This window comes from Oppia nitens, unplaced genomic scaffold, assembly GCF_028296485.1.
Source record: "Oppia nitens isolate AA-2021 unplaced genomic scaffold, nextdenovo-longstitch-racon4-pilon3 scaffold1_pilon_pilon_pilon, whole genome shotgun sequence".
In the NCBI taxonomy this organism is placed as follows: Eukaryota; Metazoa; Arthropoda; class Arachnida; order Sarcoptiformes; family Oppiidae; genus Oppia; species Oppia nitens.
Window position 1 is genome coordinate 5,485,232 of NW_026533199.1, and position 15,308 is coordinate 5,500,539.

Consider the following 15,308-nt stretch of genomic DNA (forward strand, 5'->3'; position numbering starts at 1 on the left):
ATCATTGATTTATGATAAACTCAAGATTCAACTTAAGATATAATAAGGAGTGGATATAATATTTAAAATTTAATTTACTTCAAAATGAAAACTAAATTTGTTGACAAAGTTTGTGTTGTTTGTGGTGATAAATCTCGAGGTATTTATTAAATTAATTTTGTGTTAATAATTAATTAATTAATTTGTTAAACAAAAGGTAAAAATTTTAATGTCATATCTTGTGAGTCGTGTCGCACTTTCTTTAGACGATCGGTAATTAAAAATCAGGTAATATTTATATTATACATGAAATAACAATAATTAAAATTAAATAAATTTATTTTTATATTTAATATTAGAGCTATAAATGCAAATGTAATGGAAAATGTGAAATAACTTTAAAAACTAGAATTATTTGCAAATTATGCCGTTTTAACAAATGTCTGGCAATGGGAATGAAACAAGTATTTCATTATTAGTCATATTTTGTTAAATACTAATTATTTTATTGCATTTTTATGTTTATATCAGGAATTACTTCAAACTCATGAAGAAAAAGAAAGTAGAAAACAATTGGTTAAACAAAATCAACAAAAAATTAAAAACAATGAAATATCAAATATTTTGTCAATTTTTAGCACAGATACTAAAATAACAGATAATGACTTTCAATCGGATTTATTTGATAATAATATAATAGATAATATAAGTTCGTCCAACAGTTTAATATCAAATACAAGTTATAATGATATAGAAATTATAGATAATGTGTATTATAATGAGTCGACGACTTCACTAAAATCACAAAATATGTCATCAATTTGTCTGCAAAGACCGATACAGTACTCAATTAATTTCAATCAATTAGAAGACATACATATATCAGAGCTAATGAAGGCAACAGAAGTAATTGTTTGCAATTCCGGCAAATTCTTGATTGATATGAACTCAAGATATCTACTAATGACTACTTGTAATGATATTTATGAAAACAAAATGATAGAAATCGTAAAGTTTTCTAAACAATTGCAAAGATTCAAACATATTTGTAGTGAAGATCAGTTAGTATTAGTCAAGAGGGCTTGCGTTGAATTGTTTATTATCAGATATTTGCGATATTTTGACAGTAATAATGGTAGAGTTGGCTATTATTTTGTAAGTTTGGATAAATTATTATTATAAAATGTACAAAATTTACCATTATCAATTTCTATTATAAATTTAGGACAAAAATCATACGCTAAACATTGATGTGGACACAGTATTTCATATACCAAAATCAAATTATGCCACTTTGTTTAAATTATTTGCTAACAAATATAATAAAGTTGCCATGTTCAAATTGGATACAATTGTCATCAATTTGGTAATATTATATCAATAGATATAATTAGTTAATTTTGTTAATTTATATGTTATTTTAGTTATCAGCGATAGTCTTGTTTAATCCTAACCGTCCAAACTTGTGTCATAAATTGAATGTTAAGTACGTATAAACAATTGCATACAAATAGATGAAAGATTCAATTTATATTATTTTTATATTATTAGACTCGAACAACAACTTTATATATATTTATTACAACGATATTTACAAATTATAAATAAATCAAACGACAATTCAAACAAACAATTTTCACTATTAATGAATATTGTATCTGAATTACAATCATTGGGTGAAATTCAGGTAAAATTATTTATAGAAGATTATAGTTTATATGAAGACTACATAAGACCGATGACTAAAGAGATCTATAATTTGAAATAAATTGTAAAATATTTTCAATTGAAACTATTTTTATCTAAATTACTAATACTGTGTGTGAATCAGTCAACTAATTAACTTGTTTTAAGTCAAACATTTTAGATGCTATGAAACTACTGTATTAATAAAATCGATATTGTATAAATTCATTTTAATTAATTAAAATTTTTCAAAACATAAATTGTTCTCTTATTCTTAAATGTTGTTTTCAAATACCATATTATAAAATAATAAATTAAAATTGCTTAGTTGTTACTTAAGTATACTGTAGTACACTATATGTATATATTTATTATATGTTTAGTAAATTATTTAGTAATTAATTTAAGGTATCTGTTATTTAAAGTATATATCACATACAAGACGGAACAATAAGACAATTCTACAAAAGTGCAACTAATCTATAAAATGTTTAACACATCTATTATAACAACTAAAAATAATTTTATTATTTATTTATAACATACATATAAAATATAAACAATTATTGGTATATTATTTTATTGCGTTATACTACAGTATAAATAAGCAATTTAAATACGATATCAATAAATGTATTTAAGGTAATATATATTTATCGGGATCAATTATAATATATTTTTAATAATTTTTTGATAAATAAATAAATTTAAATTAAAAATTATAGTCTATATCCATTATGACAATTATTTAAATGAGCCGTTAAATATCTCTTTGCACGAAATAATTTACTACACAATGGACACGGAATGTTGGGCTGACTCGTATGTGTAGCTAAATGTCTGTCATTTAATTTTTTAAAATGATTACAAAATGATTAAATTAATTGAATTAAATAACAAAAATATAATATAATTACCGATTTAAACGGTTTTTTGTGCTAAATTTTTTGCTACATTCAGGCCAATGACAACTATGATTAAATGGTTTCTCCAAATGAGCCGATACTTTATGGCCCCAAAAGCTTTGTCCTATAATAATTCAATTTAAATTTAATAGTAATAAATAATTTATGACTTACGGTATATAAACGATAAAAAAATGCTATTATTATACTTGTTTTGCAGGCAAACTCACAGCCCGGCCATTCGCACCGATAGTCTCGTTGATCGCCGTGTGTTCTCATATGATCGGATAGATTTGATTTATCTCTGCTTTTATGATCACAACCGGGCCATTGACACTCAAATTGTCTAATATCTAAATGCATCATTTGATGTCCTTATTATTAATAAATTAAATATAAATTACGGTAAATATTATTAAATTTATTAATGAATAACAAATTAGACAAAAACACTCACTTTTTAAGTTTGCTTTAGTTTTACTTTTAAACAGACAGTCCTTCCAATCGCATGGATAGTAAACCAAGTCTTGAGAACTGATATGTTGTAACTTCAAGTGTGCATTCAATGCATATTTATTTTTAAATGTTTTCTCACAAATATGACAAATCTGTCTGATCTTCAAGTGATCCGTTTCAATGTGTTTTCTTAATTCAAACTTTCGTTTCTTAGTTAAACCACAATATTGACACTTAAATGAATGCACTAATAAATAATATTTATAATAATTATTGATTTGTATATTAAATGGCAATCAATATATTACATGATCTTTGAGATACCAAATGATGATAATTTGTTCTGTGATGAGAAAGATAAGCCATTCTTGAAAACTTTTTATGGCAAATGTGACACTTGTATGGCTTAATCTTTAGGTGAATCTCATTCATGTGGCCCTCAATTACATAGAAATCGTGATGAAAATAATTACATGAATCACATTTATATTGATTGTCTATTGTTCGCAATTTATCTGCAAAAATATTAATAATATCAGTAAAAGTAACAAATAATGAAAAYACCAGTTAATTGTATATCAGTGACAAACCTCTCATCACTTTTCGTTGCAATTTATTTGAATCATTAAATAATTGGTCTCTCATAAAGTCATAATCATTATTATTATCATCTATTTGTGGATCATTTGCGATATCCTTATTGTCATCACTTTCTTCGTCCGATAGATCACTGGATTTACTTTTGGTAATCATTTTCACGGACTTCTTCTTTGGTCTCTTTAATGACTTTTCCTTCAATTTGTGTCTTTTGTGACTTTTCTTTACATAATTATTATTATTACAATCATTATAATCACAATTTTTAATATCAACATTATTTCCATAGAGATCATTGACATCACTCATTAGATCCGACTCATTAGTCTTCAATAACTTCATTTGACTCTCGTATTGATCTAACCTTTGATTGATGTCTTGATTTTGTTGACAAATAAGACAACATTTAACACAATTTACTAAAAATTCATTCAATTGTTTACACAATTTGATTTGGTTTTGTAAACATTTATTTTGGTTAACAATTTGTTCAAAGATATCGTTGGCATCGATGGTCACATCCATTACATCCATGTCTTGTATGTCTCTTGTAATCAAATTCAATGCTAAATGTTATTAAAAGTCAAAACAAATCTAAACTCATATTCAATGTAAACATCAAAACAAATAAGTCTAAACTGAATGAGGGGTTGTCTCAACATTTTGTTTAAAAATTATATTTATTTTATAATATTTACAATCAATTGACTCAATTCAGACAATAAAACAATTATTATATTATATAAAAAATTAAAATCTAATTACTTTTATTACATAAATGATTGACATTTATGAGAAACTTTTCTTTAGCAAATTTTGGAAATTAATATTTTAATTCATATATTTTAATATATAATATAATTTTACATCTACTGTATATATATATATATATATATATTAAATTTTAGATCAATCGGACCAATAATTTTATAGTTATTAAATAAAATAAATTTTCATTATAATAGTAGGTATACAAAAAATATCAAACTTTRACCCCTCAGAAAAACACCGGTCCCTGGGATCAATTGTCATCATATTTTTTTGGTGACATTATAATTATCAATAGATGTTTTTAGGAAAGTGTGGATCTGCTCCGCAAACATAATCTTAAAATTATCAATAATTAAATTATATATATTGTGACGGTCGGGAAGTTTAAAATTTATAAAAATTATTTAACATCACATGACTAATTAATTGACACAAAAATTAGTTTACAATATGTAACTTAACTGTACTCTATCGATAATAATTATCAAAATTATTGATTTTATTAATTATTATTAATAATATTATATAATAAAAACAATTAATAAAAATTATAAAATGCATAATATATTGAATAGTATAAAGAAGTTAGAAAATATTGTTTTAAAAGAGATATCTTTATAAATAAAAAACAAATTGTTTTGTAAACTTATTTAGTGATTGATAGAAAAAATTTTAAAATTTAGTTTTAGTATTATATTTCATTGAATTTACAGCGAAATAAGTGATTCGGATATTTTTGGGCCAAAATCAGATACGACATCGATTTGATTGTCAGGTACTCACAAAATGAGACATTAATTTTAGACAATTGTGACCAGTCTTTGATTAAATCAATAAATATATTATTGTTAAACTTGGGTTTAGTGGCAATCTTAAGACATTTCAAGTGATTCATTGATCTAAAGTCTAACAAAAACTGTTATCAAAGTTTGACTAAAACTAATCCAAATTTTCAAAGTGTGGGCAAAAACCTAACAATTTCTTCGATGGCGTTAGTCTTCAATCTTCTATGTATTTATTAATTGTTAATTACTGGACATAACATAAATCTATACATTAAATAATACTTTAAATGTAATATTAAGTAAAACTAAAATTTAATCATTAAAGTAGTCAATTATATTTGTATGTTTGTGTCATTAACTTTATTTTTCTTATATTTTATACAATATTATTAATAGTAAATAAAACTAAACTTTTGAACAGTTTGTGAAGTTTATATATTACCATATATTATATTTTAGTATAGAAACAATTTTTATGTAAATTTATATACAAATATAATTTAATATAAGTTGTTTTAAAACTATGAAAAGTGATTATTAAAAAAAATTGATGACTTAGTTGGGATGCAATGGTTTACTCATAGCTTATAATTGAAATATAATTACTAAAGTGCTATCAATAATACACAATGTATTGTAAAATTAGATTTAATTATAATATAATTTCTAATTAAAGTTCATTTGAATTTGATATTCCCTGTAATGCTATGAACAACAATAATATCCAATTTATTTATAACATTATAATTATTATCAAATTATGTTTGACTTTAAAGTGTTGTCTTAAATAACAATCGATTTGAAAGTATTTGATAATTGATTTACTCATTGATTACACAACAAAAACAATGGACACAAATACAGACAAAGATGTGATGACCACCGATGACGACAATAAACAACAAACTAAAACAACAACACAAGTGAAGAAAAAAGTACCCAAAAGTGCCGATTATTGGGACAAATTGGCCAAAGAGTTAGATGAAGAAGAGGACAAAGTGGAAGATCAGGACCCGAATGCACTGTTCCGTCAACTTTACCGCAATTCAGACGATGACACCCGACGGGCAATGATGAAGAGTATGGTTGAAAGTAATGGTACGTCACTGTCGATGAACTGGAAGGAAGTCGGCAACAAAAAAGTGGAACCATATAAATGTGATGAAGACAGTGATGATGACAAAGACAAAGACAGTGATGACAAGTGATTGACCACTAATCTAGTCTTTGCTATCGTTTTGTTTAATATTTTCTCAATACTTATTGAAAATCATTTGTAATTTTTCTACTTTTTTCACAATAAATGTTTAAATCCATAGAATATATACTATTGTTATAAATGAATACTTTTGTAAAACTTTTTTCTAAATTTTAATTTAATTAACAAACTATTGAATAAAGAAATATAAATGAAAAGTATGTAAATTGTGTTAATAATTATATTATAATTATTTTAATTGAGTTATAAAGAGATGAATTCGTTGAAAGTATTGTGGATGTGATGAGACATCATTGTGTCGATAGCCGAGTGCCCAAAACGGTGGCACCGATTGTGGACATCGTTTATAAAGAATAACAGCGTCTTTAATGTCAGTCAACTCGTACTATTATTTATTAGTATACGACCCCTAATAATAATTTTAAAATAGTATATATTTAAATTTATTTATTTTTTAAAATAGTTGAAAATTATTTATAATTGACTAAACTTAACTTATTTAAATAGAGGAATAAAACATAAACTATACATGATCAATTAGAAAGTCATAGTGTTAAAATTTATCATTTTTGTCTATTAAGTCTACTGCTGTATAATACAATAATATATGTAATTAATAATAMTTATTAAAATTATATATTAAAATTTAATAATAAATCATAATTTTTATGAGATTTATATTTTCTTAAAATTATTTATCAAATAATTATATATTTTCAAGAATTATTGTGTTATAATCTTTTATTTAACATTTTTATAGACATAAATTTCAAACATAAATGACAGAAATGTGAAAAACTAGTTAAACAACTATTAAAATAAAGTAATAATAATAAATAATTTCATCACAACATTATAATTATATGTTTTTTGATAATAAGCCAATTGAGTGTCAAATGGAGGATTACACTCAATATTATTGCACTTTATTTATCATATATATTTATACATTAATTATTTAATGTTTATTAAATTTAAACAAATTTTTGTTAATGTTTTGTTTATATCATATATAGGATATATTCAGTTATTTTGTTAATATACCGGTACTTATAATAAAATGAGTGAAAGCGGTAGAAAATTTGACAAAATTTGTGTTATATGTGGGGATCGATCTCGAGGTTTGTTTAAAACTTAAATTATTATTAATTATTTTGATTAAAATAAAAATGTTATAAAAAATAATTTTGATTTGATTTTAGGCTATAATTTCAATGCAATCACTTGTGACTCGTGTCGGGCATTCTTCAGGCGAACAATCAGTAATAATCGGGTATTTAATACACTATTTAGTTATTAAATATTTTTTGTTTTTGTTTAAAATAACTTTTTGTTTAATAGACATTTGAATGCAAATCAATGACAAATTGTGTGATCAGTTATAAGACAAGACATAACTGTAAATTTTGTCGTTTAAACAAATGTTTTGCTATGGGAATGAAAAAAGTAATTTTTTCTATTATTTTGAATTTAATTTTATAAATTAATATATTTAAAGAAAATTATGTTTACTTTTCTGTAACAGGAGTTAGTCCAGACTCGAGAAGAGATTATATCGAGAAAACAATTGATTTTAGAAAATAAGCAAAAAACACAAAATTTAGTTAAAATTGATGACATCGATGATATTATATTGTATAATAATAAAGACAATAATACTGATATTTTGAAATCAATTACTGAACAATTGGGACTCAATGATGAAGACATTAATATGGAAATTGACAAAATTGAAAGCTATTTACTTTCTGATGAAACTAAAGATTATTTAAACAAATCAATTGACGCCGACTTGTGTTTTACAAAGTCTATTGAGAAGTCATCCAAATATGGAGCTATAGTTCCCATTTTTAAAACACTTTTAGATTATAATGGTTTCAATCAGTTAGAGAGCAATCATATGACGGAATTGTTTGATGCCTCCAATGTCTTTGGATTTGTTATCGGTTACAATAAAATAAATATTACTAATAAACAACAACTGATGGCAATCGGGACGCCATCCATGGCTAAGAATATGTCGAGTGTTGTCACGTTTTCTAAGAAATTAAATGCTTTTAAGGATTTTTGCGAAGAAGATCAATTGGCACTCATGAAGATGGCATTGTTTGAAGTATTTCTCTTAAGATTTATGACTTTCTATGACAGCCAACACAAAAAAATGTTTTATTATTACGACAAAGATAATCATTTAGAAATAGACCTGGATGTTTTCAATTACATTGGAAATGTCAATTTTAAACTATTATATGAAAATTTTCTTTTTAAACTTTTTAAACCTGAAATGAAAAAAGATAAAATTATCTATGATTTGGTATGAATTTTATTAATAATATTAAATTATTTTGTTTTCATATTATATGAATACTATATTTCAGATGTCGGCAATTATTTTATTTAATCCAAAACGACCTCATCTTAAACATAACCATTTGGTTAAGTGAGTACACAAACAGATATTTTTTATAATTAATATTAAAAATTGATTTAAATATTTAGATTACAACAACAACTATATATATATTTATTACAGCGATATCTTCAACACAAATGTCACTCTGATTTGGAATCACAGACAGAAATGTCTAAATATATGCATTTAATCCAAGAAATGGTGATTTTGAGTGAATTGCATCGTCAGGAAGGAGTCAAAGAGTTTATGCCTTATATTCAATATATGGCACCTCTTTATCGGGAAATTTTCGAGATTTAATCACAAAGTTTATTATTATTACAATATTTTTATTTAGTTTTTTTAGACATTTGTATTTTTATAATATCATAAATTTATTTTACTCATAATTAATAATACATAATATTAAAATAAAATTTATAATATTAATACTATTTATTTAAATTTTACTTAAGATACCGTAAATAACTTTTAATAAAATAAAATTATTTACATTATTTATGCTAATCTAAAGTTTATTTTATATTTTTGATTGAACAGTAAGTACTGTACATCTAATGTTAGACAAATCAATTATATTAATATCATATCATATATGATATTTTTAAACTGATATTTTTAATTATTTAATTTGTTTAGTTTAGTGTATACAGTATATACACGAACTCAAATGAACTTTTGAGGAAATAATTTAATAACACATAAAAGTAAATTTATCAATAATTATTATAAAAATGAATAAAACTAATTGTAAAGTAAAATTTTGATGAAATTCAATAATTTTAAATATTGAATATTGGTATAGGATTTGAAGGACATTATCTTTATATTTCAATGTTATTTATTTAATGATAACAAAAATGATTTGTCCTTATATTTAAAAGCTATAATTACTTCAAACCATTACATCTATACACATAAATTACACAACAATTCATATCATAAATAAAAATAATAAATATTTTAATATTTATCCGAAATTATTAGTAATTCAAATTTATTAAAAAATTAGTTTTTATTATAATGAGTGTTAAAAATGTCAGTAAATTATGTAAAGTTTGTGGAGATTATTCAGTTGGTGAGAATTTAATAAAAATTATATAATTTTAACTCTTAATTATTATTATTTAATTGAATTTATTTGTTTATATAAAGGCCGCAACTTTTCAGTGATTGTTTGTGAACCGTGTAAAGCATTTTTTAGACGTAATGCTCTCATTGAACAAGTAATCAATTAAATAGACATAATTTTTTAAACAAATAAATAATAATTATATAATATTGTCTATTATTAGACATTAAAATGTCTATCAAATGGAAAATGTATAATAAATATTGAAACGCGAAAGTCGTGTAAAATGTGTAGACTTAACAAGTGTTTTACAGTTGGTATGAGAAAAGTAAGTAATTTTAAAATAATATAAATTTATATATATTGCTATATATATTCTATATATTTTTTATTATATTAATAACAAATTATTATTTGTTTTAGGAGTTTATTAAAAGTGATGAAGAAAATGAAAAGCGAAAACAATTAATTGAAAATAATAGAAATAAACGTCAAAAACGACAACAAATAAACAATACATACATAGATTCGGTCGACATTTGTATGCAAAATAAAACAGAATATTCTGTTAAAACAACAGAAACAAAGAATAATTCAATTGAAACAAAATATAAAACTAATATTTCTTTTGAGTTGTTTAAAGATAGTAATAATCTGAGTATTAGTAAATTGCAAAATCAAATTAARCAAATTGAAAATTTAAATGATAAACAAATTGATGTTTTATGCAATAAAACAACAATACCTGTGATGATAACAGATTATAAGGGTCTAAATCAATTTGAAAAGTCATATATCTGTGAACTTTTAATGGCAACTCAGCATTTGAGACATGAATTAAGTAATAATATTATAGAAGTCAATGATAGGGATCATATGTTTGCTTTTATTAAGTATCCAATAATGGAAAATCAAATTAAATCATTTATTAAGTTTTCTAAACGTTTAAAAAGTTTTACAAATATTTGTTTTGAAGATCAGATGACACTCATGAAGAAGGCTTGTATTCATTTGTGGCTTTTTAGATATTTCATGCATTTTGATGAACAATCACAAAGAATTCAATTTTATTTTGTAAATTTGTATTATAATATTAATTTTAAATAATTATATATAAATAATAATTTTATTTATATTTTATCTTATTTTAGAATAACAATACAACTCTTAGCATTGATATAAATGTATTTCAATTGAAAACTCATGATCTGATATCAATGTCTAAAAAATATTTAAATTTATTACAATCGKATTGTGAAAATGATCAAAATGTTATCGATTTGGTATACATTTCAATCATTAAAAAAGTATAAAAAATTAATTTTTAATTTTACTTTATTTTTAGTTATCAACTATAATAATGTTTAACCCAAATCAACCCAATCTTATACATAAACATAATATTAAGTAAAAAATCATAGAAATTTAGGTTAATATAATTATAATACATTAATATTTTATAATTAGATTTCAACAACAAATTTATATATTTTTATTACAACGATATTTGCAAATGAAATATAAATCAGAATTTGAATCTCAAAGAAATCTTCAAAGACTTATGAATGCAATAAATACTCATCAAATCATTGCAGACATCCATATGACTGACGGAATCAAAGAATACTTAATATATAAACATTTTATGGGACCTCTTGTTAAAGAATTATATAATATTCAGTAATTTTATAAATTTTAAATAATTATATTCTATATATATATATATATATTATGTTTTATATTATTATTTAATTTTTTATAACAAATTATCCATAAATAAAATGGCCTCAACGGTTTACAAACTAATCAAATATAAAATTATCAATTATAATGTTCAAGGYTTAATTTAAAATATTATAAACCTTGAATTTATACATTATATTCAGCGTCCAATATATTTTTTTAGCATTTGTTATATTATAAACTTATAGTGGAATACATGGAAAACACATTATTATTTAAATATGAAGATAAACTGCTCTAAAAAATTAAAATTTAAAGCAGTTATAAATTATATTTAATTAGCTAAAATAAAATATGATATATAGTAAATAAATTAATATATTAATATTGACGTTATATTGACTATAATAATAATAATAAGACTGTTAACTAAATCTATGACGTCAGTGAACTCACTTTAACATTAATTATCATTATTTCTATGGACACCTGCATTGAATTAACGTTTACTTAATTTATACTAAAGTACTTTAAAGTATAGTGTTTTGTTTTACTTATTTTTATTTACATTATGTAATATTTATATATTTTGATAATATATTATAAACAATAATTAAAACTTTTATAAATATTTATTTATTAACTAAAATTTTTATAGAACATATTTTATACAAAATTTATTATTATATAGAAAATTATTTGCTTAGTTTAAATAAAAAATTAAATAAATCAATGTATTAACAGTATATAATAAACTTACAAATTCAATTTATATATTGTATCTTCAAAATAATATTTTAGTAATTTTATTATATAATAATGAATACAATTAACGATAAGTGTGTAATTTGTGGTGATATAGCCAAACGTAAGTTTTTAAAAATGATAAATCTTAAATTTATTGTATATTTAATTTTAATTTTAAAATAGGTAAAAATTTTAATGTAATTAGTTGTGAATCGTGTAAAGCATTTTTTAGACGATATGCACCAAAACAAGAGGTAAACAAATTTATTATATATTAATAAAAAGGATGTATACATAAAGTAAACTAATTGTAAAAATTAATATCACAGCAATTGATTTGTCCATCAGATGGCAAATGCAAAATTAATTTCAATACAAGAACTTCTTGTAAATTATGTCGACTAAAAAAATGTTATACAATGGGAATGATTAAAGTAATAGAAATAATATTTTTAATATTTAAATATTTAACAATTATTATAATATAGGAATTAATACGGAGTACTGAAGCAAATCAAAAGAGACAAAAATTAATTGAATTAAATCGACAAAAACGCTTACATTTAATGGACAAACAATCGGATTTGTCATCAGATAATTGTTTGTCTAATATTTCTGATATATCTAAGAATGAAAGTGATTTAWTAACACAAATAACTGACACCACAAACAACATCAATGAAATTGAACTGAAGAAACAAATTATGGAAATTGAAATATATGTGACATTTGAAGAATTAAGATATCGATTGAAACAAATAAAAGAGATTTCCATTTGTAGACCTATTTGTTGTGCCGAAGACTGGAATAAATTAGAAATGTTTCGTATATCAGAATTATTGAAAGCCTCACAATTAATAACATATAAGATAAATGAGGAGGGACAGTTTATTAAATTTGATAATAAATTACAAATGATACAAAAGGCTGCAGTTTATATGGAGTCATTTATGACACATATCTATTGTTTTATTAAATCATTAAACAGTTTACAAAATTTGCATTTTGATGATCAGTCAAAACTTGCATTATATGGATGTCATAACATATCGTTTCTATTATCTCTTAAAAATTATGATAGAGTTAATCAACAAATTCGCTTATATATGGTATGTAATAATATTGAAAAATAAGTGAATTGTAATACTATATTATTATCATAAAATATTTATATATAAAAGTTTAAATAAAAATTTATTTATTTATACAGAATAGTGACAATACGATAGTTTTAAATCAAAATGTAATGCAATTGCAATCTATTGATTATTGTGGACTCTTTAATCAAATATATGACAAATTTTCATTACAATGGCAACAAGATACTACTATAATTATGCTGGTATAATAGTTATTTTTATTTAATGAATATTAAAAAACTAAATTTAAATAATTAAATACAAAATTAGATACATTAAACTTTTACAGATATTTCAATTCTGTAATGTATTATAAAATACTGTATAAACGAGACTTTAAAGTCTGAAACMACTTATAAATTCATTACTCATATCAGAAATATTACTAATCCTTAAACAAATGTAAAACTTTCTTAATCTCTATCATTTGATTTTAAATATTTTCACTAATAGTTTAATTTAGAACTTTTTCATAAATTAAATATTATATAATTTAATTGTATATATTTAATAAATTATTTATTATTTTATAAGAGATTTCTTAATTTTTGTTTTATTTTTAACAGTAAATATTTGAATTTTATAAATAAGTCTAAATATTTATAAGTGGTTTCAGACTTTAGAAACTCAATTAGAGAAATATTATCAGAAATTATAACTATAAATAATATGAAATTTAAATAAAAAAATATCTATACAAATCTACATACATATAAAGTCACATACAAGTGAGTGGATATTAGTATAAATTAAAAAAATTTAACTTTATATGTAATATATATATTTTTTAAAACATTTTAAATATTATTTATAATATATTATCATAATTTTTTAGTAGAAACATAGTATATATAATATAAAACATATATTTATTTCAATATTTAATAGTTATCAGCTATTATAACATTTAACCCAAATCGACCAAATTTAAAATATAAGAATAATATAAAGTAAGTAATTTTATTAATCATTAAAATAATATTTAAATAATTTATATCATATATTATGTATTTTTATAGTCTCGAACAAAGAATTTATATTTATTTATTACAACGATATTTACGATTGAAATACAGTTCAAAATATGAATGCGAAATACAATTACAACTTATTATGCAATTTATTAAAGATATGCAAATAATTTGTGAAATTGACAAAACTTTAGGTTTTGTTGAAAATAAGAAATTTTTGAAATTTTTTGGATCAATTGTACAAAAAATATATTTTGATTAATAAATATAATAATTTCATTTATATATTTAAAATTTCATTTATATTATATATTTCATTAATTTATATAAATAACATTTTGGACATATCTTTAATGAATATAATATGATTAGTATATGATTTGATAAAATAATATTTCAACGCAAGTGCAATATATGATATAATAAATTAATAATACTATAAAAATACTACTCCATGTTTTTTTATTTATAAATTTTGTTTGACTACAATTATTTCAATATTATACAAATAAAAATGATTCGTAAAAACATTAACAAAGTTTGTGAAGTTTGCGGCGACAAAGTTATAGGTATTTATTATAAAATAATATTTTTAATTTAATTGTGTGATAATTAATATAAAATTTGATTAACATTTAGCTCGAAATTTTTCTGTGTATTCCTGCGAATCTTGTAAAGCATTTTTTAGGAGATTTGCATTCAGACAACAAGTAATAACTAAAAACAATTTTACTATTCTAACTATAAATTTGATTATTTAAAAATTATATTTATTAATAAATTAGGAATTAATTTGTGAAAATATTAACAATTGTTTGATGACTGTAAAAACTCGTACATATTGTCTCAGTTGTAGATTAAGCAAATGTTTTGCAGTTGGAATGA

The 15,308-nt window shown here is 21.9% G+C and overlaps 4 protein-coding genes across 6 annotated transcripts; 3 read left to right on the plus strand and 1 right to left on the minus strand.

The window, feature by feature from the left end:
• The first annotated feature begins 84 nt into the window (after positions 1 to 84).
• On the plus strand, positions 85 to 1,747 carry LOC128966365 (thyroid hormone receptor beta-A-like). The gene is made up of 8 exons (XM_054313213.1): positions 85 to 139; positions 197 to 267; positions 339 to 443; positions 511 to 700; positions 743 to 1,134; positions 1,205 to 1,345; positions 1,404 to 1,465; positions 1,531 to 1,747. The coding sequence occupies exons 1-8, from the start codon at positions 85 to 87 to the stop codon at positions 1,745 to 1,747; spliced, it is 1,233 nt and encodes a 410-aa protein (XP_054169188.1).
• A 627-nt stretch (positions 1,748 to 2,374) lies between these two features.
• Positions 2,375 to 4,248, minus strand: LOC128952236 (zinc finger protein 567-like). Of its 3 annotated transcripts, none has more exons than XM_054297593.1 (6): positions 3,617 to 4,248; positions 3,335 to 3,541; positions 3,028 to 3,273; positions 2,780 to 2,923; positions 2,583 to 2,694; positions 2,375 to 2,505 (listed from the first exon to the last, which is right to left on the minus strand). In XM_054297593.1, exons 1-6 carry the CDS (start codon positions 4,155 to 4,157, stop codon positions 2,385 to 2,387), a joined length of 1,371 nt encoding a protein of 456 aa, XP_054153568.1. In that variant the 5' UTR covers positions 4,158 to 4,248; the 3' UTR covers positions 2,375 to 2,384. The 3 variants fall into 3 exon arrangements, with proteins under 3 accessions (XP_054153568.1, XP_054153567.1, XP_054153569.1); XM_054297592.1 differs by having other exon boundaries at positions 2,780 to 2,944; XM_054297594.1 differs by having other exon boundaries at positions 2,465 to 2,505; positions 2,745 to 2,944.
• Positions 4,249 to 5,882: 1,634 nt separating this feature from the next.
• LOC128952258 (uncharacterized) lies at positions 5,883 to 6,598 on the plus strand. The gene has a single exon (XM_054297616.1). The coding sequence runs from the start codon at positions 6,028 to 6,030 to the stop codon at positions 6,385 to 6,387; it is 360 nt and encodes a 119-aa protein (XP_054153591.1). The 5' UTR covers positions 5,883 to 6,027; the 3' UTR covers positions 6,388 to 6,598.
• Positions 6,599 to 7,292: 694 nt separating this feature from the next.
• On the plus strand, positions 7,293 to 13,446 carry LOC128966366 (uncharacterized). The gene is made up of 11 exons (XM_054313215.1): positions 7,293 to 7,519; positions 7,601 to 7,671; positions 7,740 to 7,844; positions 7,924 to 8,607; positions 9,820 to 9,889; positions 9,967 to 10,037; positions 10,107 to 10,211; positions 10,307 to 10,424; positions 12,497 to 12,567; positions 12,643 to 12,747; positions 12,802 to 13,446. The coding sequence occupies exons 1-11, from the start codon at positions 7,459 to 7,461 to the stop codon at positions 13,444 to 13,446; spliced, it is 2,106 nt and encodes a 701-aa protein (XP_054169190.1). The 5' UTR covers positions 7,293 to 7,458.
• The last annotated feature ends 1,862 nt before the right edge of the window (positions 13,447 to 15,308 follow it).